Source organism: Takifugu rubripes, chromosome 8 (genome assembly GCF_901000725.2).
Source record: "Takifugu rubripes chromosome 8, fTakRub1.2, whole genome shotgun sequence".
NCBI lineage: Eukaryota > Metazoa > Chordata > Actinopteri > Tetraodontiformes > Tetraodontidae > Takifugu > Takifugu rubripes.
The window spans coordinates 9925209-9950684 of NC_042292.1; the positions used below are offsets into that span (position 1 = coordinate 9925209).

Below are 25476 nucleotides of genomic sequence, written 5' to 3' on the forward strand. Positions count from 1 at the left end.
TGCTGTTATTTGATTTACTTATCATCATTATTATTGTTGTTATATTTCTGTCCTCTTTCACGAGAGAACTTGAGAGGATCAATCAGCTTCTTTGATGGATCTGGTGCTCCTTAACAAGGATGAAAAAGCCTCTTGGGGTTTCTGGAAGCTTAATTCTATGATCCTGGAAACGTCCTGGATAAACATCAGATGAGGTCCTTGGACTTCAGACTCCACCGCTCCAGTTTCTGGCTCATATATTGATCTGTAAACAAAGCTCAGAAGGCACCTCACACACATTCACATTTGACAAAGTGTTACCAAGCCTTTACATTTCTGATCGTGTTTCCAAAGGGAACTGTGGAGGTTCTGGGAGAACCTCACCATCATCAGTGGAACCACTGAAGCTGCCCGGTGCCGCACATCCAACGGTCATGTGACAGAATGTTCAATGGACTTTGAAACACGCTCTCAGAAGAACTATTAGATCTATAGTCAGTCAGTCAGTCAGCCAGTCAGTCAGCCAGAACCTGACAGTTTATTTTCTGGATTCATAATTACTGAAATCAGTCCGACAGAGAAACTGATGAAACTCACTAGAACATACAGGTGAAACACAGAGCTGTAACACACACGCACACACGTACACACATACACATTCACACACACACACACACACACACATATTGACACACACACACACATTCACACACACACACACACACACACACACACATATTCACACACATTCACACACACACACACACACACACACACGCATATTCACACACACCCACACATTCACACACACACACACACACATATTCACACACACCCACATATTCACACACACACACACACACATATTCACACACACACACATATTCACACACACACACACACACACACACACACACACACACACACACACACACACACACTCTGCTACCTGTGATAAAACTCTCACAAAACATCGTTCACATCTGTTATTGATGGCTCTCCTCTAAATGTTCCGTTCCTGGAGAAAATTGTGGTGATTTAACTCAGACGAACACTAAACCAGCGCTAGATGTATGTACATATGAACATTCACTTCTGAGTGTTTATATATGAACATCATCCTTGTGACTCTGTTCCTCATGATGTTATATAAACAATCTTATTAAATGCAGATATTTGTAATACAAGCAGCAGGAACTCTATATTGCTGTTATTTGATTTACTTATCATCATTGTTATTGTTGTTATATTTCTGTCCTCTTTCACGAGAGAACTGGGATTTTCTTTTTGTGACAAAAATGTAAAACAGGACGATCAAAGACTCTGAGGCCTGAGGGCCAAGAACCCGCCTACACGCTCTCCATCCACCAATCAGAGACGCAGGAGAGAAATCAGCTGATTGGATTGGAGGAGGGAGGCAGCAGAGCAGAGGTTATAAGGCACCCCGCGGTGCTGGATGGAGCCACTCACTCACTCACTCACTCGCTCACTCACTCGCTCGCTCGCTCGCTCGCTCACTCACTCACTCACTCACTCACTCACTCACTCACTCACTCACTCACTCACTCACTCACTCACTCACTCACTCTACGGCTGCTGTTGTGTGGAAACTTCTGTTTGTCTACCCTGAAGTTCCCCCGTCTGTGATGGTAACTGAGAGAACCTGGTGGTGGGTTTGGGCAATGGTGGCCATCACCATCCACATGCAGCCCTCTGCCCAGGATGAGAGGAGGATTTCCACACCAGAACATGGCCTCTGTCAGCTCATCTCCATCCCCATGTGCAGCGATATCCCCTACAACGAGACCATCATGCCCAACTTGCTAGGGCACACCAACCAGGAAGATGCCGGGCTGGAGATCCACCAGTTTTACCCTTTGGTAAAAATCCAGTGTTCCCCAGACTTGAAGTTCTTCCTGTGTTCCCTCTACGCGCCTGTCTGCACGGTTCTAGAACAGGCCATCCCACCCTGCAGGAACCTGTGTGAGCGCGCCCGTCAGGGATGCGAGGCGCTCATGAACAAGTTTGGCTTCCAGTGGCCGGAGAGGTTGAGCTGTGAGAGCTTCCCGGTCCACGGAGGAGGGGAGATTTGCGTTGGTCCACTTGATGGTACAACTGATGCAGCCAGTCCCACCGGTCCGGCTCTTGGTCTTGGCGAGACTGCAACCTTGCTACCACACATACAAACTAAACCGTCCTTTCTCTGTCCAGCACGGCTCAGGGTGCCCCCATACCTAAACTACCACTTCCTAGGTGCACAGGACTGCGGAGCCCCCTGTGAAGTCTCCCTGCCTGATGGACTGATGTATTTCGATGAGGAAGAACTAAAGTTTGGTCGCCTCTGGGTCGGCACCTGGTCGATTCTGTGCTGCGTGAGCACTCTCTTTGCCTTGCTCACCTATCTTGTGGACAAGAAGCGGTTTGCATACCCAGAACGTCCGATGATCTTCCTGTCAGGATGCTACTTCATGGTGGGGGCCACGTACTTCACTGGCTTCCTTTTGGAGGACAACGTGCCGTGTGTTGACAAGTTTAATGAAGCTACCTACAGGATTGTGGCTCAGGGGACCAAAAAGGAGGACTGCACCATCCTCTTCATGGTCCTCTACTTCTTCAGCATGGCCAGCTCCATCTGGTGGGTGGTCCTGTCCCTCGCCTGGTTCCTGTCAGCTGGTATGAAGTGGGGGGCTGAGGCCATCGAGGAGTACTCACCGTATTTTCACCTGGTGGCCTGGGCAGTGCCAGCACTAAAAACCATTGCCGTTGTGGCCACGGGACAGGTCGAGGGTGACGTGCTCACTGGCGTCTGCTACGTGGGGATTTACAGCGTGGAGGCCTTGTGGGCTTTTGTCCTGGCTCCTTTGATCGTCTATCTCATCCCTGGGACTTCCTTCCTGCTGGCGGGGTTTGTGTCGCTCCTCCGTATTCGCGCCATCATGAAGCACGTTGGCGCCGAGACGAAGAAGCTGGAGAAGCTAATGGTGCGCATCGGCGTGTTCGGCGTGCTGTACACGGTGCCCGCCACCATTGTCATTGCCTGCTGCTTCTACGAGCAGAGGTTCCGGCCTCAGTGGGACAGAACCTGGCACATGCGCACATGCCAGCGTTTTGCCGTGCCGTGCCCAGCTGGGAATGTTGCCCCGGTGAAACCTGACTTCACCATCTTCATGCTCAAATACCTGATGATCTTGATGGGAGGGATCACGTTGGGGTTCTTGGTCTGGTCAGAGAAGACGCTGCAGTCCTGGCAGAGCTTCTTTAGGAGGCTGTGCAGCAGAAACTACGGGAGCCGAGCGTGTAGAGCAGGGGTCACCAACACAGTGCCCATGGGCACCAAGTCGCCCGCAAGCCTGTTCTAAAAATAGCAAAACTCGCAAGTGAGGTGCGTCTAAGAAAAAACTTTCTACCGCTATTTCTTTAAAATCACACCTGCATTTACATAGATTTCAAAATGACAATGTCTTAAAAATAAATAAAAATCTAAATAAAGTGAAGGTGAACTCTGGCCTAGTTCAGTATTGTGCGCATGAAAGAAGCTTTGCGCTTGTGGAGAATAAACTAGTGGGCAGTGAAGATGGTGAGTGGAGGGCAATTTTCTACCCCAAAAACATCGCAAAAAGAAAAAATTATCATTTTCAAAGTGAATGGGAGGAAGAGTCATTTTTTACTACTGTGAAAGGAAGGTGAGTATGTTGCATTTGTGGGGCGACTGTGATGACGGCGAAGCAGCACAATGTGGAGCGACGCTTCACTACGCGTCATGAAAGCTACAATGCTAATGCTAACTACCCACCGGGAAGCATTCTACAGTCAGAGAAGGCCCAGGAGCTAAAAAGTGTGTTTATAAAATGTAACAGATTTTGAGCAGAATTGCAGTCGATTTGTTCAGTTAAGATTTATTCAAAATGAACGTTAATTTTTTTTAAATGTTGCATAACTTTTTGGTTTAACATAGTTTATGAATGGTTAAAATGGTTTAGTTTCTTATGGTTGAAAGGGTCTGGTGAAAACTCGACATTTTTTTTCTGATCAAATGTAGAAGTGATCATCTGAACAATTGCTGAGATTAACAATAATAAAGTGTTGAATATTGATCTTTTCTGTTACCCACTCTAAGTTATTGATACACACACACACACAATTTGTTATTTTAGAGGAGTGTGTCAAGCGGTAGCCCTTCACACGACTCGGTACCCATGACGTAGCTCTTGGTTTCAAAAAGGTTGGTGAGCCCTGGTGAAGAGGCCCCCCTGACCTGATCTGAGCATCAGGGGTGGGGGGTCCTGTCAGGACCTCAGAAAGACCCACAAGTTTGAGAGGCTCAATCACCTTCTTTGATGGATCTGGTGCTCCTTAACAAGGATGAAAAAGCCTCTTGGGGTTTCTGGAAGCTTAATTCTATGATCCTGGAAACGTCCTGGATAAACATCAGATGAGGTCCTTGGACTTCAGACTCCACCGCTCCAGTTTCATCTGGCTCATATATTGATCTGTAAACAAAGCTCAGAAGGCACCTCACACACATTCACATTTGACAAAGTGTTACCAAGCCTTTACATTTCTGATCGTGTTTCCAAAGGGAACTGTGGAGGTTCTGGGAGAACCTCACCATCATCAGTGGAACCACTGAAGCTGCCCGGTGCCGCACATCCAACGGTCATGTGACAGAATGTTCAATGGACTTTGAAACACGAGTTGTAGACTTGTTTTGTCGGTGTAAAATAAAATTTTAAAGACTAAATACAAAAGTTACCATTTTCATGTGCATGTGTGTGTGTTTGCTACATATTGAGTTGCAAAATCAGCTGGGCTGTTTAAGGGTGAGGACAAGGGTTAAGGATGAGGTTTGGTCCATCCCTGTCCTCCAGCCTCCTGTCCTCCAGCCTCCTGTCCTCCAGCCTCCTGTCCTCCAGCCTCCTGTCCTCCAGCCTCCTGTCCTCTAGCCTCCTGTCCTCCAGCCTCCTGTCCTCCAGCCTCCTGTCCTCTAGCCTCCTGTCCTCTAGCCTCCTGTCCTCCAGCCTCCTGTCCTCCAGCCTCCTGTCCTGTAGCCTCCTGTCCTCCAGCCTCCTGTCCTCCAGCCTCCTGTCCTTTAGCCTCCTGTCCTCCAGCCTCCTGTCCTCTAGCCTCCTGTCCTCCAGCCTCCTGTCCTCTAGCCTCCTGTCCTCCAGCCTCCTGTCATCTAGCCTCCTGTCCTCCAGCCTCCTGTCCTCTAGCCTCCTGTCCTCCAGCCTCCTGTCCTCCAGCCTCCTGTCCTCTAGCCTCCTGTCCTCCAGCCTCCTGTCCTCCAGCCTCCTGTCCTCCAGCCTCCTGTCCTCTAGCCTCCTGTCCTCCAGCCTCCTGGAGGCCCCAAGGCCCCTGGCCCGGACGGCGTGTCTCCCTCCACCCTGAGGCACTGCGCAGAGGAGCTGACCCCTGTCTTCACAGACATCTTCAACTCCTCCCTGGAGTCGTGCCAGGTGCCAGCCTGCCTCAAAACCTCAACCATCGTCCCTGTCCCCAAGAAGCCACGGATCACCGGGCTTAACGACTACAGACCTGTGGCGCTCACCTCTGTAGTCATGAAGTCCTTAGAGCGCCTGATCCTGCCACACCTCAAGTCCATCACCACCCCCCTCCTGGATCCACTGCAGTTCGCCTACAGAGCCAACAGATCTGTGGACGACGCGGTCAACCTGGCCCTTCACTCCATCCTGCAGCATCTGGACTCCTGGGAACCTACGCGAGGATCCTGTTCGTGGACTTCAGCTCTGCATTCAACACCATCCGCCCCGCTCTGCTACAGGACAAGCTGTCCCAGCTTAGTGTGCCTGACTCCCTCTGCAGGTGGATCACTCACTTCCTGACGGATCGGAGGCAGTATGTGCGGCTGGGGAAGACTGTCTCCGGACTCCTGTCTACCATCAGCACTGGATCACCCCAGGGCTGTGTACTTTCCCCCCTGCTCTTCTCCCTGTACACTAACTGCTGCACCTCAAGCCACCAGTCTGTCAAGCTGATCAAGTTTGCGGATGACACCACCCTCATCGGTCTCATCTCCAATGGCGATGAGACTGCCTACAGGAGGGAGGTGGCTCGACTGGTGTCCTGGTGCGGACACAACAACCTGCAGCTGAACGCTCAGAAGACAGTGGAGATGATTGTGGACTTCAGGAAAGTCACAGCCCCTTTGCCCCCCCTTGCCCTCATGGACTCCCCCATCACCATCGCGGACTCCTTCCGCTTCCTGGGCACCACCATCACCCGGGACCTTAAGTGGGAGCCAACCATCAGCTCCCTCATCAAGAAGGCCCAGCAAAGGATGTTCTTCTTACGGAAGCTGAGGAAGCTCAAACTGCCTCCCAGGATGTTGGCGCAGTTTTATACGGCCATCAACGAGTCCGTCCTCGCCTCCTCCATCACCGTGTGGTTCGCTGGTGCCACTGTCAGGGACAGACTGAGGCTGCAGTGCGTCGTGCGCGCTGCCGAGAAGGTGATCGGCTGCAGACTTCCATCCATCCAGGACCTGTATATCTCCAGGACCCGGAGGTGTGCAGGTCGGATCACGGCCGACCCTTCCCACCCTGGTCACGGACTGTTTTCCCCTCTCCCCTCAGGCAGGAGACTACGGTCCATTCGGACCAGAACCTCCCGCTACACAAACAGCTTCTTCCCCTCTGCCATCAGGCTGCTGAACACCAAGTGACTTATCACTTAAGCACCATGTACAGCAGCCAGTCGGACTCATGAACATCACATTACTCCTGCATTGACCTGCACTATTTCTTACCACTCACTATTTATGTATACACTGTATATAAGTCTTATTTTATTTTATTTATCTTATTCTAGTGTGGTGTTGATGTCTAGTGTTATGTTGAATGTCGCAGCGGCACACCATGACAAATTCCTAGTTTGTGTAATACTGTGTATTACATGAACAATGGCAATAAACCTTCTTCTGATTCTGATTCTGATTCTGATTCTGTCCTCTAGCCTCCTGTCCTCCAGCCTCCTGTCCTCTAGCCTCCTGTCCTCCAGCCTCCTGTCCTCTAGCCTCCTGTCCTCTAGCCTCCTGTCATCTAGCCTCCTGTCCTCCAGCCTCCTGTCCTCCAGCCTCCTGTCTTCTAGCCTCCTGTCCTCCAGCCTCCTGTACCAGCCATAACTAAGCGTGGTTCAGTCCCCCTGATTCTCAAAGAAATCCTTTTTAAACTGGTGTTGTGATTCATTGCCCTTTCAAATAGATTGTTCCACAAAATTCAATTAGTCAGATTACAAACAAAAGTAGAAGCTTCTAGACATCATTGCAAGTGATGACACGCTTCTGTGTTCAAATGATTCTTCGCCATTTTCTACTTCTGTTTCAACTTCCAAAGATCTAAAACACTGTCATGTCCACAGGCCACATCCACATAAAGAACATATTTAAAGTAAAGAAAACATCTGAAACAGTAAAAATTGATAATTAGTCCCAGTTTATCTGCTCATCTTCTCAGATCTGGAATGAGAGATGATGGTGATGAATCCTGTAAAGGTTTGAGGGTTTTATTTTACTTCTCATCTCTGTAAATCCAGGCTGAGTTAAATGAAGCGGTGTGGAGGAGGAGATGCTTGATTGTTTGCTATTATCAGCAAAAGCAAATAAGAATTTAGAAATAAAAAAAAGAATAAAGACACAGTTGGAGCTCCTTTTCTACACAAAAAAATGATCAGATCAGCAGGTGATTTTTCTCATTTGTATTAAAAATCAGGAAGATTTTTCTCACCTGCTGTTATTTACTCCTGAATCAAATTATGAGCCAGAGATGGGGTAAAAAAAGGATTTTTCTGTTTTTTTGTCCAGCATTTAACTGTATTCGGTGCCTAGCTTCTGCAGGGTCCATTCGATCATCTGACCAGACCACAAACCCATCATCTGATTCATTCGGGCAGCTGCTGGGGACGCCATGTCACCTGATTACCTCCACACCAATGTAAGACCTCGGCGGGCGGCCTCCCGTGGCTGCGTTGGTGCTGTCATCACGCCCACAGGGCCACTCTCAGAACCCTCCAACAAAGAGAGTTTATGCTGGCTCCACTCAGCCATGAACGCGCTCAACTGTCAGAGGCCTTTCAGCAGTTTGGGTGTAAACAAAATACGTCATATTTCAATTATTTATTCATTTATGTCAGGTAAGGAAGATGGTCAGAGTGTTACGAGGCCTCCACGTGGACACCAGGGGCAGTGTCCTGTGGAGGGGCAAGACCCAAAGGGACCAGAGGGTGTGTTCCAACTACCGAGGGATCCCACTCATCAGCCTTCCAGGGAAGGTCAATTCCTGGGTACCAGAGAGGAGAGTCTGACTGGTTTCCATCCAGGTTCTGGAACAGTGGACAAGCCCTTTAATCTTGCCAGACTGCTGCAGAGGACATGGGAGCTTCACCCAACCAGTGAATGTTGGTTTTAAAGATCTGGAAAAGGATTACGACCGCGTACCCAGAGGCCCCCTATGGAGGGCACTCCAGGTGTATGGACCTTTAATAGTCAGTATTTTTAGGAGCAGCCAGGTTGGGGGGGGGGGGGGGGGGGTTAATTACAAACGGCCAATGTTTAGATGTGAGCCACCACTCACATCTGGGAGCTGACATGTTGCTTGTAGGAAACACTTCAGGTCTTTCTGATCGTTTGTGTCACCTTCCTGCATTAAGTCACCTCTTCCACATCTTCATAAGCTTTTATTTTCATTGATGCATTTGTAGAAAAGAAGTTCTATTGTGCTCTTTACACTTTTTTATTCTCATTTTCCCAAGCTGATAAGAACAAACAGCAAGTGTCTTCTCCGTCACGCCGCTTCATTTTGTAAGTTTAGAAATCTGGATTCACAATCAGGCAGTGCAGAGAAATATAACACAACAATAATTCCTTGGATTTATTAAATAACTGTTCAGTTGTAAAGCATCTCTTTTCTTTTAGCGTAAATGTTGTTAAAGGAGAAGATGCCATCAGTGAGGACGGTGGGGAGGAACGGCAAAAGCTTAAAGAAAAAGCTCTCTGTGGTGGACACCAGCAGGTATCTGTGCTTGGGTTGAGATGACGTGATGGCGTGGAGCATCGCATCGGTCACCATGTTGGTGGTTTTGAATCCAGAACTGCACGCGGATGCAAAGTACTTGCTGGCTAACCTGATGTATTGGCGGTTAAAGATCAGCTTCTTTTCTTTGTCCAGTTTGTCCCAAATATCAGCGGAGTTCATCATCTTCAGGATGTCAGTGGCTCGGCTGAAGTTTCCGGGCTGGATGATGCTGACCTGAAAGGAGGAGGCAAAAGTTAGTCCGGAATACAAATGTTGCCTCTATTTAAAGAACCAGGAGAATGAGGAGCAAGGAGGACAAGGGGTAGGCGGAGACCCGGGAGGACAAGAGTGAAGGTTAGCTCAAAATAGCAAAAGAAAAAAAATTTATTACTACTCTTGTCTTCCAAATGAAAGCTTCAACATCTCATCATGTGCTGTTCGTGACCCGAAGCCATCTGCTGAACCAGAACCTGAACAGGATCACCAGTGCATACCTTCACTCCAAAACTCGCCATCTCCACCCTCAGACAGTCTGCAAAAGCCTCCAGGCCTCTCTTGGACACACTGTAGGCCCCCATGTTCAGGCAGGTGAAGAAGGAGAAGATGCTGGAGGTGTAAACCATCCGACCTGCAGCGAAGCACAAGCCCAGTTGAGAACACACCAAGCAAGAAACTACAAACTGAACCCTAACAATCTGGACCCACCTTTGCTGGCTCGGACTAGTGGCAGAAACGCGATGGTGGTTCTGATGGAACCAAACAGGTTGATGTCCACCATGTTGGAGAAATCCCTGATGGTGCTCCATTCGATCTCGGCCCACTGCGTTATTCCAGCATTGTTCACGACTGCCCACAAGCCTGACCCATGATTGACAGGGTACAGAACATCACATGACCTGACCAAGTAGGAGCCTTAAAAACTGCCTTGTTTCGAATCTTTTTTGGAAACGTACCTTTCTCCGGAAGGTTCTCCAGGACCACCTTTCTCGCCTGCTCCACGTCGGCGTCACTGGTCACGTCCAGTTTGAGCACCTTCAGGTTGCAGGTGCTGTGCTTGGTGAGGGTCTGGGCACCGTTGCCATCTGGAAACAAACAGCCAGCAAAGACCACAAATCCTTTCTGGTCCAGACATCGGGCCAGCTGGTGTCCGAAGCCGCTGTCACAGCCGGTAATGAGCACGCCGTAACCGCGGCCGTCCAGCAGGCAGCTGCGCTGCTGACAGGACACCAGTTTGGTGACCATGAAGATCAACAAAGCCACGGTAGACAGGCAGCCAATGACCTGGCCGATGAGGAAGGTGCCGCTCATGCTGCTGCAGCACTGCTGGCGTCTGAGATCAGTCTGCTCGCTGCTCGCCCGCCGCCTCCATTTAAAGCCGTCAGCGGCCCAATTTGTTCAGCTTTTCATAGAAACGCACACAAGATCAGTTGTGCCATGCGTTTATTGGGACGGTTTGGTTTCAAGTTCCTGAAAATGACTTGGTTTTATAGTGAATAAAGCAACGCGAACACGTCACTGACTGTTTTCAAAGAAATTCGGACCCATTTTTCTAATCGATTACAGATAAGATCTGCCCAGCACAACATTCCTGGGAAAAAACATCTCACACTTACGCAACAGCGAGGCAACAATACAAACCAAACCTCACTGATATCACAGGTCTGGCAGCCAGAACCATCAAGACCCATTTCGGTTCTGGGGTGTGGCTTGTTGCTGCTGCAGTTAGTTTGGGTGTTTGGCTCACTTCCTGTTTCCTGCATCATCGGGGAGGCCTCGTTTCTGTGGAAACTCTGCTGTATCCTTGTTTCCTGCTGCAGAAGCAGCTCTGGGCACTGTTGTCATGGTGACGGTGTCACGATTCACTGCTGTTTATTATGATTCAATCAGAGGACACCTCATAATGTCGCACTAGTTGTTTCCCACACTTTTCAGTTGCGACCCATCCAACTACAGTCGCATATTTGGAAACGTCACAGTTCCACATTCTAAAACTGGGCTGTTACAATCGAGCATTAGCCACAACCTTTGGCATGTATTCGCTTATTGAGCTTTGTTTGTCCTGCCTGAAAGGACGTTTTTCATGCCAACAGTGGCGTGTTCCATCAGCTCCATCTCACCAGATTAAGAAAAACCGAAGGCCAAGAGGATGCTGTCAGGTCAAACCAACCAGAGGACCTTTCAATATTTCGGTGTCGAGCTGCAATATTTGGGATTGGTTCCCTTCACGCAAATAAAGGTTTAATTTCGGTGAACACGCACACCGGTCATACCCGGATCGCTCCCCGCCTCCGCCTCACCGCACATCACATCAGAAAGGCTTAATGTTTGCTTCAGGCTCCGACAGGAAGTTCTTCATGATCAGATGTACGGCGGCGATAATGCGCCATTTATGCTAATCTAAAATCATGCTTTGTGTTTGTTACACAAGTAAAAACAGTGCATAAACACATAATTAATGTGTGCAAACAGGAAAATTTTGGCATTTTCTGGATTTCCTCTAAACTCCTATTCAAATCTGGCTTTCTGAAAACTGTTGGACAGCACTGCTTTGTTCTTTCAAAGATCCCTTTCATCCCCCCTGAACTCTACCAGCTCTGCGTGCTCTGAACTCGGATGAGACCCTTTTGACACCCGTGTGCTAATGATGTTGATCTGATCCATGAAGAATCCAGATGAATGCGGCAGCGAAGAAGTCACAGCAGGTCTTCACACAAACAGCAGATGCAGACTCCGACCCTGTGAGCTGATGATGGACAAATGCCTCTTTTATTTCACGTCTGAATCAGTTCACTAGTGCTGATGACACGGACACACACACAACTTGTTTGCTAACACTAACACTCCTAAATGGTCCCATCTGACTGGACAACAACGTCTCTCCACAAGAAGGCCTCACTCCAATCAGGTTTCAGTCTTGCCGTAGGTGCCGTCAGGTGGTCGGTAGTATCTGGGGAACGCTCTGAGCTGCAGGGAGTGGAAGGCGTACTTCCGACATCCGACATTCTTCACTGTGTTCTCTCTGCGGCAGCCCTCGCTGAGGAGAAAGGACAGGGGGGAAGTCATGGAGACATGTAATGACTGGTCGGTTGATGATTGGAACAAATGTGTCAAGCATGAAGGCAGAACACACACTTTTATTTACCAAGCTGCTATTCTGGGTTTGCAAAGGGGGAAAAAAACAACTTTTTAGTTTGTTTCTGCTGCTGACCTAAACTGCACCAGAACTGCTGCTACACAGGTTAATGTTACCAGAACCATTCAGAGGTTCTCCTGGAACTGAAACTCTAACCCTCCTCAAATGTTTAGGGCTTTGTAGCTTCACGGGAGAATTACTGTTTGAATCTTTGCTAACATCTAACAGGAATTCTGTGTAGAGAGCTGGTGAAAAGCAGATAAAGTGACCAAGAAGCCAGTAAAAGAGGAGAATGGAGAACTGAGCTTGGCTCAGAGATGGAATCATCCTCGCATGAACCCGGAACTTCAAGCAAAACACAGACTGAAACCAACAGACAGTTTCCATTCTGCAACGATGCTGCAAACTTTTATTGGAAGACCAGAGAGCTTCAAACATCCCACAGATGAAGCTGCAGCCAGGTGGCGCTCCACCAAACTGCCTCTTCTCTGTCCGCGCTACATGTGAGGGTCAACAGCACTGACGGCATATAGAAATACTGAAATCGAACATAATCAAAGTCAATCAAAACAATCGGACTGACGATCCAAGAGATAGAAAAAAGAGTATGTTGTGTTTACTGGAATATTTCAGATTAGAAACCAAAATACTCCATCTTAAAATAACAGAATTAGATTAACGTGATGAGGATAAGCTTTCTTGTCGAGGTTCCTTTATCACTAACAATAAACCTTTACATTCAGTTGTGATAATACTAAAAAGTTCTCTGTATAGATTAGCTCTTACTGCGATACACTGATGGAGCCCATCAACATTTAAGGATCCAGGCCTACATATCAGACATTTACCATGGAGTCATTTAATGGACACAAATCTAACACTTTCAGAGCCATCAAACGGCCTTTAGCATCTGAATCATCTTATTCAAGCTTATCACACTTGTCTAAAAGTAAATTCAAAACCGACGAAGACTAAATGTGACAAACTGGATGCAAATGTTCCACAAAGTTCTCACGAAGAGGCAACTGGATGGTGGTAACAGAGTGGATTCAAACAGGAATTCATGAATGTACCAGCGAGTAAAGACGGCCGACTGAACGTTTTCCACGCGGTCACTTTAACAGGAAGAAGGAGCTGCAGAGGAGAAGCTGGGACATCACAGAATCACAGCAGGGAGGCCCAGCTGGTGACAAAGAATTCACTGGCTAGTAGAGGGTGTGTAGCAGACAGAGGACCCCCCCCCCCCCATCCTGTCCTCCTGCAGGAAACACATCACAGTGATGTCTGCACATGGATAATTTGGAATATCAAACCCTGCACAAAGGGGACACAGACCAACCAAGGACAGACGTCTCTGATTAGAGTTTATGGGTCGGTGTGGACACGGGAATTAACACCAATGAGTCTCCAGCATGAAGCGCCCCCTTATTGTGGTGGACGTTTTGGACCCTAGAAGCTCTGCTGTCTGGGGAAATTTGCCCCACCTGAAGCAGAGAGACGGTTTCTCGAGCCAGAGCTTGAGGATGACGGAATGATTCCAACTAGACATGGTCGGCCTCCCCTCAACACAGAGGTGAGGCTCCGGACCCAAAGTGCTCCTGAGGGGTAGGACCCTCCTGGAGTTGTCCCAGGTGAGAGGCAGAGAGCTGGTGTGGGCATATTAATAGCCCCCCAACTATCTGCCAGGGTGTTGGGGCTCACCCTGGTGCAAAAAAAAGGGCTTGCAACCCAGGGGCACCTTATGAGGGGCAGCCCAAGGATATGGGTCAACACTAGGGGTCATCCAATCCCTGTATTACAGTGTCAGCTTGGCTGGCGTCACTGGCTGTCAGTAGAACCCGTTCCAGGTGAGGGTTGGAGGACTTTAACTCTCTCATAATCTTGTTCGTGAGTGAGGGGGAAATGGAGCAGGAGGTTGAGCGAGGGCTTGGAAACCGTTGCGGTGATACTGGGCTCGGATCGGAGCCACATCGAGAGGCGCCGGTTGAGGGGGTTCAGGTCAGATGCCTCCCTGGGGAGACGTCTTGAACGTGTCAGTCCTCAGGGGTGCACAGAGACATTTTTGAGAGACCAACAGCATGAATAAGACATGTCTTCCATTGTCATTTAGCACATAAATCACTGCAAGTGTTTGTTTACGTAGTCTAAAGTAAACCTGCACAGTGCTAAATACTCAGCTGAGGTGTCCTGATACCCAAACATGGACCAGTGATAAATTCTACTGGCACTGGTGGTGTGGTGGCCATTATTATATCCAATATTGACTTTAGCTAGCTTCTCTCTTCTTAGATAGCTGGAACGCTGGCTTTTAAGTGATGATCATATCAGCGTGGGCCAGATACGCTGAAACAACAACAAAAAACCTCTAAACGTTCAAAAAGGTTCTCCTCGGAAGTATATATTCGACCAGAAAAACGTGACTGGAGAATCCACTTCATTATTTCCCGAACTGCTAAAGTGTCAATCAAACACGATCTGGATTTATGAGGAAATTAATTTTTTTATGACCTGATGAAAGCCTCTTCTTGTTCTTGATCTTCCTTGACCTCTGTGAAGCCCTCTGGCAACAGCAGACAGAGCAGTGGGGGGGGGGGGGGGTAATAATATGATAGCAGTAACATGCCTCAGGCCTTGCCGTGTCCCCATCACACCACTGGACTTCCTATGTCCCCATCCGTCCTCAAGATGTCCTGTGTCCCCCTCACACCTCAGGATTTGTCTGTGTCCCACTCACCCTCCGGCCGTCCTGTGGTTGTGTCTCAGGACTTTGCTACTATGAGCGCAGTTCTTTCAGAGCAGCAGGTGAACCTGTCGACCTGTATCTCCTGAACCCTAGAACATGGTTCTGTGACATCTCTACCACCAGCACCTCTGTTATTCAGTAACGGTCTGGATTTGTTGATGAGCTGAACTGGGTCGGTACTGGGAGTCAGACTACCTCCAAACAATGATTTCACGTCCAGAAACAAAGTTACCCCTGTTCTGGATGAATACTCAATCAAGTGAGGTTATTCTAACAATCAATGAACAGAGAATAAATACATTTTGTTCTTATCGTATTGGTGTTGAATTCTACCCCAGAACCAATGTTCAGGTTCAGTGGTTGCGGATGCAGAAGCTTCAGAAAGACTATATTTGTAATGCAACGGCGAGGCAGCCTCAGCTGCAGCGCAGTTTGGCCAGGAAGACGGCCACACTGAGGAACATCCAGACCAACAGCAGGCTGGGGCTCAGGGCCAACAGGGGCAGCGAGTACAGGAGGCTGGGGTCCAGGCGCAAATCTCGTATCGGCAACAAACCACTCTGGTTCTTCTGGAGCACCCCCTCCCTCGTCCCATTGCTGCCAGAGGAAGGAGCCAGTGACCAGGAGCAAAGGGGTGACGGAGAGGGAAGGAAGAGAACAGAGGAGAAAATTAAAGGAAAAAGAGAGTGGCAGAAAAGTAAGAGAGTGAGAAGTAAGAAATCTTTCAAGACATACAGATGGATCGATTCAGTTGACGGAATAACCGAAAATCACAAGGAATGGAGATGACGCGTGAAGGTGGGAAACAGAGAGAAAAACAACGCAGAACTCTGAGAATGAGGAAGAAAGAAATCACTCGGACAAATCCACAAAACGGAGAGCAAAGCAAGCATCAAAGCAACGGGACCGCTGGCACATTAAGAAGAGCCGAGGAAGAGCACGTGTGGAGACAGAGAGGAGATGAAGATGAGGAATCTTCACAAAGAAACAAATGTGCGTGCGCAGCAATTCGTGACTTTTAAAGGATCAAACAAGGACAAAGAAATATTTCTAAGGTTAATAAACAGGAACATCAGTGTTGTTCTTGCCAGATTGTGTGTGGCTGAGGCGAACGGGGGGAATCAATTGCCACCACCCACTGAAAGCACTGTTTAAAACTGTTTAAGATTTTAAAGACGTGAACTCACTGAGCCGTGTGTGATCTTAACCCTGACGCCGTCGCCCCCTAGTGGCGGCAATGATGCAGCTCACCTACAACACGAAGCGAACCTCGCTGACCTCATGGAGGCTGCGAGGAATTTTACAGCAGCTGAAATGTGCCCTCTGTTAAAGTACAGCAGTGTGGATGCAATGTGGAGCCGTGCTCAAGGTCTTTGTCTTGAGTGTGAAGGTAGCCGCCTACCTGCGCATGCAGTCCAAGGCCTGCGTGAAGACCTGCGGAGCCATGCCATGCTCGTGCTGCAGGATCAGGCACTGCTCCAGGGTCACAGACATGGCTGTACGGTCTTTGGCGCTTTTACAGCTGGTGAAACGAACCCCATTCAGTCGCCGGCAGATCTGATAAAAAAAAAACAAGAAAATAAAAAAAAAACCTTTTAGTGCCTGGTGCACTCATGAGAAGGTTTGATCAAATGTGAAATTGTATCAGACCTGTGCACAAATACACAGCTTCATGTGAGATCTAAAGGAGCGTCCGATGTACGACATCATGTCATTAAAGGAAGAATGTGTGTTCCAGCAGAATCTTTAGTGAAATGGCTGCTTTGACATCTACTGACGGGACTAATGATGTAAATCATCATCTGAACCAAAAGCCTGGAAATTCCTGCTGAGCAGTTCTGATTCTGTCATTGATTATAATCCCCTCAGTTATGGTTACTGTGCCACAGGTGATCATCTTATCTTATCAATCACTCTAAAGAAATGAGAGATTTAAGTAGATGTGGAACCTCAGCTGCCTGCCACAAAATGTCCACGTTCTTGTTCTTCCTGGCTTGGACGTTTTGGCCCAGAAACCTGAGCAGCTCCGGAAGGCACGTCTGAGAACGAGACCTCGGGAGGCCTGAAAAGCGACAACAGAAGGTCAATTGCATCCAAATGACGGATCAACCCGAAAAACAGGAGACTTCAGAAATATGAGAGAAGTCCTTTTTTTGGCTGAACTTACAGTCCTCTGGCAGAACTTCCTGAAACTGCTGAAAATATGAGTTCAGTCTGGACAAACTCTCCAGATTAATCACCTCTTGTAGGGACGTATCTCCGAACCTGAAGACACAAAGACACAGGTTAGTCCAACTATTTTTGTGAGGACTTTCTTCGAAATAATCCCTGACCCTGACCCAACCCTGGACCTTTCAACCAAGTGTGACCCCTCACAAACACCTGATCTGAAGATGTGAGGACCAGACAAAATGTCCTCACTTCACGGAGAAAATTAGTATTATGGGCCTGACTGTGTAGCAAATACAGGAACACACAACCATGCATGCGCACGGGTCAGAGTCAGAACTGTTCACAGCGGTCTCACTTCTCGGCCAGTGTCTGCTGCTCATTGATTCCTACGTTGAAGAGCACCGGCTGGACTCTCAGCAGCATCCCGCTCTGGATCTCTCGAGGCAGAGCGTCGAACATGGTTCCCGGCAGGGGCACCAGAACGTTAATCCCATCCCGATTGCCTGTGATGGTGGGCAGCATGTCAGGGGCAGAGCGTCCAGAGGCCTGAGTAACCTTGGAGTCAGACAAAATTTTGGATTGGTTAACACTATGAATGAATGTTATGACCTTTATCACTGATCAATTATAAAAACAAAAGCAGAATTCTTGCAGTTGGAATTAATATACAATTATTTTCATTAGTAGCACAATAAGATTGATGAGTACAGATAATGATTGAGGAGAAATCCCTCACAGCTGTGATAAAAACACTGATGACAGATGTGAGAACTTACTGATGACCATAAAGGGCAATCAGACACAGGAGAACCAACCTTAAAGGTGACTTTACGAAGGTCCATAATTCCAACGCTCATGTCCTCTAACATGAACAACTCCTCACCTAAAACACACCACACACAAGGTCATTCCTGAAGAGTTTGTGTGCTTGTTTATTTGTATGTGCATGTGTGTGTGCGTGTGTGTGTGTGTGTACCGTAGGTACTCAGCAGGGACTCAAACTGAGCCAGCAGTCCGATGGTGGAGAGCTGCCGCAGAAATCCGGCATCTTGCAGACAGTTCCTCAGTTTGATGATGAAGCCACAGATCAAAGAGGTCAGCTTCAAAAGCAGAATCCATTTTCATTATTCATGCTGTTACGTCTGTGTGTTTTCATTAATGAAATGAACCTTCAAATCAGTTCGTAAGGGTTAGATGTGGCATCAAGCGATCACTGTTATTAGTGTTATTCAACAATGTAATATTTTAACAATTAAAATAATTGCATAAAAACTGACATTCACTTAAAGATGGCGATGAAACAGCTGAATCTCACAAACATAAATGACTAATTTCATTTCCCTTCATTGTCTTCTTCCTCTTTTTTTTCTGTAACATGTTACAGTTTGATTCCTCCATTATATTCTGTGCCAATCATGAGTGTTTCATGAGGTTTTCATTATATTTACATTGTTAATCTGTGCAGAAACACATTATAGCAACCATGTGATCGTGTCAAGCGTAGGAGTGTTACAAGGAACTGGCAGTCAGACAGCTAAAGATTAAAATGTTTGCGTGCTGGTGCCACCCACCGCCTGACAGAAGACGACATCGCGGCGATATTGCAGCGACAGCTCCATGGCGATGGTGGGGGCAGTGTCCTGCATCAGCAGGAAGACCATCGCGCGTTTGCCGGTGTCGCTCATCATAGTGACACACTCGTTGAGCGTAGTAAGGAGGGGATACAAGGCTTCACTCCACTCACCTAACAGACACACCAACTTCACGTCACACCACAGGTGAAATCCCCGTCAGAGAATTTAAAATAAACGGAACAGAGGCGATGTACACGTGATAATGTCTTTAGTGTTCATCAAACAGCATCAGAACACCCGAAAACAAGAGGTCAAATGAAATAACGCTGATGCAAAGATGGAGGCACAAGCGTGTGGGGGGTGTCGCAGCTCTTACCTGGATACGCCTCCTCAGCAGTGGGGTTTTCACCTGGAAGATGGGATGGAGGAGCGACATGCACAATCAGCAGCAGCAGCAGCAGCAGAGGCAAACACAAACAACTGAACCATGACAAACCCAGCATCGGTTACAAAGGTAGGTGGACCTCCGCGCAGATAGGGGCACATCATGCACTTTTCAGAGAGGATTTAATATTTTGCGGATCCATTTCAACAGCAAAGGACACGGGTGAGATGTCACCGTTTAGAAGAAACACACATACAGGAATGTTGCTGAGGACAGGGACACGCAGGCAGAGCGGGAGAGGATGGCTGAGGTAACGATGAAGAGGATGAAGATGCTGCTGGGGGATCCTCTGATAAACTTCCTGGGTTGATCCAAAAAGCTCGACTTTTCCCCTCACCTTCACACAGTCAAGAACAGAATCTCAGCGTTTTGCTCTAATTCATTCCAAAAAGTTGTTCTATTTATGTCTTTCATGATTATTGGGATCTGTTATTATGTGTGAAACTGCTGGAGTCAGTCCAGTCAAACACATGATTTCTCCCACCAGTAAGAACCAGTAAAGGTAAAGTGCTACCCTTCTTGGCGGCCTTGTCTTGCAGGTCACACTGGAGAATGTCCTGACTGCTGCTGCTGGACCGTCTGCTCTTCTGAAGCAGTTTGTCAACAAGCTGGATGAGACACTCCAGAGATTTCTCCACATTCATCCACACCTTCTCCTGAAAGGTCAACACAGCACCATTAAGGAGTTCAATCTGAGAGCACAAGAGCCTTCTGTGTGACGTACCCACTCCTCTTCGTGCCAGTCAGCATCGGCTAAGGACCGGCGGTGTCCGCTCCACTTAGCCAGCAGCGTGTCCTGGTCGTTCCGTAGAACTACTTGATCCGACTCTGCGGAGGGAGACGCTTTGGAGGCGATGAAGTCTGGCCTGGCTGCATCCAGGGCCTGGATGGCAGAAGCCATCAACTTGCAGTCACAAACTGTGACCAGCTGTCGTGTCTGAGCGGCAGGGGAGGAGTTTTGAGTTTCAGAAAGAAGAGGAAGTGCCTGCAGCAACGGGTCCAGGTGTGGAATACCTTATCAGCCAGGATGGCGAGAGTGCTTTCCAGCCCGCTGGCGGAGCGGTCTTTGGCAGCACGGGACAGCCGCTCCGTGTAGTAGCCCACCTGCGTCTTCAGCGTATTGATGTGAGCAATGATCTCTTTGGCTCGACCAATGTCGTCGGACACGTAGACGATGGACTGAGAGCTGCTGAGAGCGCTGCTGCAGAGAGAGAAAGAAGCTGCGTCTCAAATCTGCACCCGTCTGAGACCACCTCACGCATCATTCCCGTGCTCATGCCCGCTTCTACTCACTTTTCTACCTGGACCCAGTTTGTCAGGAGAAAAATATTTATAAAATCTTAGTTCTCTACAGAGTCACACAGATTCCAGCAGCTTTCCAATGATGAAAATTTGTTGGGATCGGATGCACGTCTGGAACAGCCTCATTATTGTTTGGTCTACATTAGAAACAGGAGGAGAAGGTGGATCCAGGCAGAAACATTCGATGTGAAAAGGGTGAGAGAGAAGCTTTCTCTTCACACGCTGACGTGTTTTATTACTGTGCTGGTTTTAAACATTGATATTCGACGATCTCTTCACAGTGGACACGGTCACGACGGAGTCATGCCTGAAAGTGATCAAAGTGAGCCAGGAACTGAGGAAAGAACTCACCTATCTTCTTTACCAATGCTGACCAGAAATAAACATTGAGAGAAAAGAACTGAAGGGAACAATAACTGCAGATTCGACTCACACAAGGATGAAAACTGTAATAAAAACAACCACCACTGCTTCTTCCACTTACTGCTTCTTGGCCTCCTCAAACTTCTGCAGGAGTTTCCTCAAGCCGCTGTTCTTGAAGCCCAGACAGTGAGCTGCAGGCGCCCCCACAGTGATCACATCATAGGTGTGTTCTGCACACAAAAAAAACCTGGTTCACATAGATCACGGTGCCGGACGCGTGCATGTTCTGGTTCTGATCTCACCAAGGCCCAGTTCATCGTGGACCCTCATCCTCTGCACATGCAGGTTGGTGGGCATGAACTCCAGCTTCCTGTCTCCTTTTAAATGGCTGGCTTTGAAAGACGGCCCTAACGGGGAGGAGATCACGCCTGAGCACCACGCGACAGAGTCCGCGGCTCAACCAGAAGAATCTCACCTCTGTAGTCTCCGAGGTCCGCCAGGGTCTCCTGGTAGCTCACTAGAACTGTCTGGAACTGAGTGATGATCTGACGTCGAAGGTTCTCCCAGCAGGGTGACAACTGGCCAAGCTGCTGCAGCTCGGACACCCTGATCACAACAAGAACCCAGAAGAACCGCTCACCTGAAGGCCTACACCCAGATTTTGCCTACATTTTCTACATTTTCTTATTGGACGTGTTTTTTACACATCAGATATGAAAAATTGTTGAGCACATAAATGTCCTCAGTGGTTCTTTGTTCTCTACCTGGAACTGTCCTCCTGTAGCAACAGCTTGACAAACTGCTGGGGAACATTTAGAGACAGAAGACTCTCAGCCATTTGCTCCAGGACTCGCAGGTGGTTCCCATTAGTGGTGGGGAACCGGTACATCCTGGAAAGGGTTCCTCCAAAAACTGACAATAAAGAATAACTTCACACATTGCTGATTTTTGTGGAGTCAGACCAATCTGACCCCTGGTTTTAAAGCAATCGTCTTTTTTCCTGCTGTACCTGAATGCAGCAGCGTGTCTCTGCAGAGCGATGCAAATTTCATTCGAACTGTCATCGACTCAGTCAAGCTCGCGTCAACAGGCAGCATCGTCTGCACAAACAGGAAACATCACATCGACTTTTACTCTCCCGGGCCGCCAGGGTGCCCCCCCCCTCTCCCCCTCCATCGGCTCTTACCCGTCCACCGACGCTCTCAGGGATGTGGCTGAGGGACATCCTCTGCTCTGCTCTGTCCTCCAAATGCCAGGCAGAAATGCTGATGTTGCCCACCCTATGGCTCTCCGCTGACCTGTCAGCCATGTTCCGGGTCAGTCTGATGTCACTTTTTTCACTCAACAGTGTTGGACCTAACTGAACCATTGTAACTGTAGAATTTAACCTTTTCATGGACATTTTTCTCGTCCTGATTTTAGGAAGGGAACAATGTCTGGTGCTAAACCTATATCCGTTGTGTTGTCTGCATGACAATTAGGTCTAATCTAAATATCTTGAGCGCTCCCTGCTGACCTCAGTTCCAGCTGCAGTTGATGGTTCTGGTCTTGCAACAGCTCTTTCACAGGAAACAGAGCCGAGCCCAGTACGTACATCTGCAAAGACACACAACACGTTTCAGGGACAGTGGCCGTGGCTTGAGGACAGACTTCAAATGGCGGGACTCACTGTGCCAACTGAACGGTCCTTCACGTCGTACACTGTGAGCTTCACCTGTGTGTGCTGGCTGATACAGGAATCCTGGAAAAAGGCAACGCTGCTGAGGTAGGCGGGGTCAGTGCAGCCCTGCGGACCAATCGGAACACGTCAGGATTTCTAATGAGCAATCTCATTTACACACATCAGGTCTGCAGCCACAAGTCTGACCCCGATCATCAGTGGTGACACGACAGGAATGTTACCTGCGGTCCCATTAATATTCCATTCTCATATAATTAGTGAAAACAGCGGGGGGGTTGTGGTGACCAAGGTACCTCAATGACTTCTGTCTGGGCATGTTTGGTCCAGAATGCCTGGGGCGGTGTCGTGCAACTCACTGACACAAAGCTGTTGGGTTTGCGGTCCAAAGTGGGAGTCACAAGGTTGGTGCAAGCTGTAAGCGGCGTTTCAGAGGTCACATGACTGGTGAAATCATCAACAAATTGATGCGCTGCAACAACAGCGTTACTCACATAGACTGAACTCCAGCACGGGCTCATCTGGGTCCTGACTATTTCCTAGAAAACATCACAGAAAGTTGTGATGTGTTGATAGAAATTAAACTTTAATTCAAAAGCTACGTCACCATTTTTTCATCACCACTATATTTCTAAAGTTGCCATAGACCTGAAAGTATCTGCACATGTTCATAAATGGCAAACAAAAGCAGTTAATAAATAAAGTTATCTACATAAAATGGAATATACATATTAAATATATATTCCATATATGTAATATCCAGAATAAACCTCAAAATCCTTCTCCTGACCTGTAGAACCCTTCATTGTGTTTGTGTTTGTTTACTGCTGGTTCCCAGAACCTTTAACAGTAGAATGGGAGGGGGGCAGAGGCTTTATCCATCAGGCCCCCTGCTGCGGAACCAGCTCCCTGTTCCAGGAGGATGACTCCCTCTCTACTTTAAGATGAAGATGAAAGCCTTACTCTGAGAGAACATTTAGAACCATAGCTACATTCATAATGCAAGTTAAGCTATTGCTCATTGTTAGAACGGGAGCCGCTAACTTTTAGCATTATCTTATAGGCTATAGGCTGTGGCTGCCAGGGTTACAGAAGTATGATCACCCCTCCCCTTCCCTTTTCTCCCCCTTGAGGAGCCCCTAGTTAAGACAGTGCTGAGATGTGTAACTGTCCCATGAGTAGGTTTCATAACAACAGGACCTCAAAGGTTTTTAGAACACTCTTGGTTTTGACCCATCAGGAAATCATTACCTACATTCCTTGTGTGACATGCCGGTAAGGAGACACTGAGGCGGCTGATGTTAGCTGATATTAAGTGTTGGACAAATAAAGAGAGGAAGATGTGATCTATCTGATAGCACCAACTATCTCTCATACATGTGACTCCGCCTCCCTACCTGTCAGAACCATGGTAATCATCTCATCAGACAGGTCGAAAGTGTTAGCGCGGTACACCGACCACGGCCTTCGGAGGCGTGAGCCCTGCTGTCTGCCGCCCGCCATGGTTGTTTGGGCCGGACAGGGTGTTGGCGGGAGGCCTGAGCATAGGACCCCTCACCCACTCCCATGTGACGCACTCCTGTAAGGATCCACGGTGACCAGCTCCACTCTCTAACACACAGAAAAACACATGAGAAATACAGGAAATGAACCATTTCAGATTTATGACTGATTTAGAGGGAAATTATTCATCAGTTTTTGCATATGAGTATATATTTAGAAGTCTGAGACTGAGAATTTACACAGACATATTTCGAAGTATTTTGCTAAGGTTATCCAAATTATTTTCACTCTGAAAGATATAAAGAGCGGTTTATTCTCAGTCGTCGTCTTATTTATGCTACCTATTCAGAGAATCTTCCATCTGTCCTGATGCACATCACCTCTGTTTTTCAGTTGGAAAAGAGAATCCATTATATTTGTTGTTTTAACATGTTTGCAGCAGCTTTTTTGTCAGATGAATTCCAAAATATGCTGTCTATTATGACCGCTTCAGCTCAAATTTTCGCACTATGAGTTGCAATCAAACTACAGACAAGTAAAGTCATAAGGAGAAGAACATCAAGAAAAAGGAAGTGTGACGGCCCACTAGGTGGCCTCACGTCTGGGTTAAAATTTGGACATGGTGTCTTTGGCTGCGCCTGGTCTGGTGTTGTGGTGTTGAAGTCATTTAAGGTAATATATAGATGATTTATCAAAACTAATATCAATAACTAGTATAAAAAATAAAATGTATTTCCTTTTCCCTCCACTTGATGGTGCTAAGAAAATGTTAACCAGGCTGAAAGTGCAGAGGAGGAAATATGGGACATAAAGATGTTTCTGTCGTCAAAACCATTTACATCTTGTTCCTCATCTAAGAATTAAAAACCAGATGTAAATCTACACGGTAAAATGTCCGTCAATCTGCTGTGGTTCATCCATCACAGGTCCAGAGGGACCCAGTTTAAATGTGGTTCTGGTGTCCTACTTCCTGATATGTAGCCCAGTTTGATCAGCTATGACACGTGTGTCCTACATGTTTTACATCAAGACAAAGTCAGGTTCAAGCTTCACCACTGAAACTAAGGATGTAACCCACACATGCACGCACACGTGCGTTGCCGTGAGTTCTCCGAAGAGCAAAAACTCAAGTGAGGAAGAAAAGCCACCATATAAGGAGATGGGGACCGACTGTGTGAAGGTTGGGATTAGGTCTGTCTCCGTCTCCTCACTCAGGTTCATAGAAAATGTCCCAGACAAGATCAGAAACTTCCCTCACACTCCAGGTTCTCTAAAGCTCTTCTGTCTCCGAGGAGGAAGTGGAGAAAATCTTCTGATCTTCTAAATGCACCAGACCACAGTCTTTTCATGACAATAAATCATCAATAAAATGCTTGTTACTGTTCACTAACACCAATCTGCTCATTAATATAATGAGCACTGCTCATTATGATGAAGGTGATGCGCATATAAATATGATTAGTTAGTTAATGAAGCAAATATTAGCAGAGAAAGTAAACTGCATCGTTACCATCATGATTGTGACATTTACTGACACAAATGTGTCACACATCCA

At 47.6% G+C, this 25476-nt stretch overlaps 3 protein-coding genes and 1 long non-coding RNA gene across 12 annotated transcripts in view; 1 reads left to right on the forward strand and 3 right to left on the reverse strand.

The window, feature by feature from the left end:
- Window positions 1-1661: 1661 nt before the first annotated feature.
- Window positions 1662-3473, forward strand: LOC101071806 (frizzled-7-A-like). The gene has a single exon (XM_011606433.2). It carries the CDS (start codon window positions 1662-1664, stop codon window positions 3336-3338), a length of 1677 nt encoding a protein of 558 aa, XP_011604735.2. The 3' UTR covers window positions 3339-3473.
- Window positions 3474-7050: 3577 nt separating this feature from the next.
- On the reverse strand, window positions 7051-10342 carry LOC101072033 (D-beta-hydroxybutyrate dehydrogenase, mitochondrial). Its single transcript, XM_003966695.3, has 4 exons — window positions 9962-10342; window positions 9714-9866; window positions 9503-9636; window positions 7051-9242 (listed from the first exon to the last, which is right to left on the reverse strand). Exons 1-4 carry the CDS (start codon window positions 10314-10316, stop codon window positions 8880-8882), a joined length of 1005 nt encoding a protein of 334 aa, XP_003966744.2. The 5' UTR covers window positions 10317-10342; the 3' UTR covers window positions 7051-8879.
- Window positions 10343-10438: 96 nt separating this feature from the next.
- Window positions 10439-25476, reverse strand: part of inpp4ab (inositol polyphosphate-4-phosphatase type I Ab) — an 81498-nt gene continuing 66460 nt past the window's right edge. Inside the window, exons 2-25 of one of the 9 annotated variants that reach the window (XM_029840308.1) lie at window positions 23816-24029; window positions 22913-22957; window positions 22715-22833; window positions 22410-22526; window positions 22257-22336; window positions 21927-22038; window positions 21750-21840; window positions 21505-21652; window positions 21216-21346; window positions 21043-21147; window positions 20862-20970; window positions 20090-20273; window positions 19800-20012; window positions 19590-19731; window positions 19272-19412; window positions 19007-19039; window positions 18628-18800; window positions 18033-18156; window positions 17872-17939; window positions 17412-17611; window positions 17052-17149; window positions 16834-16946; window positions 16287-16441; window positions 10439-12042 (exon numbers count right to left, since the gene is read on the reverse strand). In XM_029840308.1, the coding sequence (XP_029696168.1) occupies window positions 11910-12042; window positions 16287-16441; window positions 16834-16946; window positions 17052-17149; window positions 17412-17611; window positions 17872-17939; window positions 18033-18156; window positions 18628-18800; window positions 19007-19039; window positions 19272-19412; window positions 19590-19731; window positions 19800-20012; window positions 20090-20273; window positions 20862-20970; window positions 21043-21147; window positions 21216-21346; window positions 21505-21652; window positions 21750-21840; window positions 21927-22038; window positions 22257-22336; window positions 22410-22526; window positions 22715-22833; window positions 22913-22957; window positions 23816-23921 (2940 nt within the window). In that variant the 5' untranslated portion in view covers window positions 23922-24029 and the 3' untranslated portion in view covers window positions 10439-11909. Of the gene's footprint in view, window positions 12043-15299; window positions 15482-16286; window positions 16442-16833; window positions 16947-17051; window positions 17150-17411; window positions 17612-17871; window positions 17940-18032; window positions 18157-18627; window positions 18801-19006; window positions 19040-19271; window positions 19413-19589; window positions 19732-19799; window positions 20013-20089; window positions 20277-20861; window positions 20971-21042; window positions 21148-21215; window positions 21347-21504; window positions 21653-21749; window positions 21841-21926; window positions 22039-22256; window positions 22337-22409; window positions 22527-22714; window positions 22834-22912; window positions 22958-23815; window positions 24030-25476 lie in introns of those variants that run through there. The other 8 variants (XM_011606435.2, XM_029840301.1, XM_029840300.1 and 5 more) reach the window with 8 other exon arrangements.
- On the reverse strand, window positions 12517-15290 carry LOC115250690 (uncharacterized). The gene is made up of 2 exons (XR_003889257.1): window positions 13215-15290; window positions 12517-12679 (listed from the first exon to the last, which is right to left on the reverse strand). It is a non-coding gene; the product is annotated as an uncharacterized lncRNA (long non-coding RNA).

Bases quoted from the DNA above. Each gene is read 5' to 3' on its own strand.
- LOC101071806 (XM_011606433.2), top strand. From the start codon at position 1,662: ATGGTGGCCATCACCATCCACATGCAGCCCTCTGCCCAGGATGAGAGG.
- LOC101072033 (XM_003966695.3), bottom strand. From the start codon at position 10,316: ATGAGCGGCACCTTCCTCATCGGCCAGGTCATTGGCTGCCTGTCTACC. The intron at 9,867-9,961 runs GTACGTTTCCAA...ATCATGGGTCAG, and splicing joins GGAGAACCTTCCGGAGAAAG to GCTTGTGGGCAGTCGTGAAC. The intron at 9,243-9,502 runs GTATGCACTGGT...TCCTCCTTTCAG, and splicing joins TGGCGAGTTTTGGAGTGAAG to GTCAGCATCATCCAGCCCGG.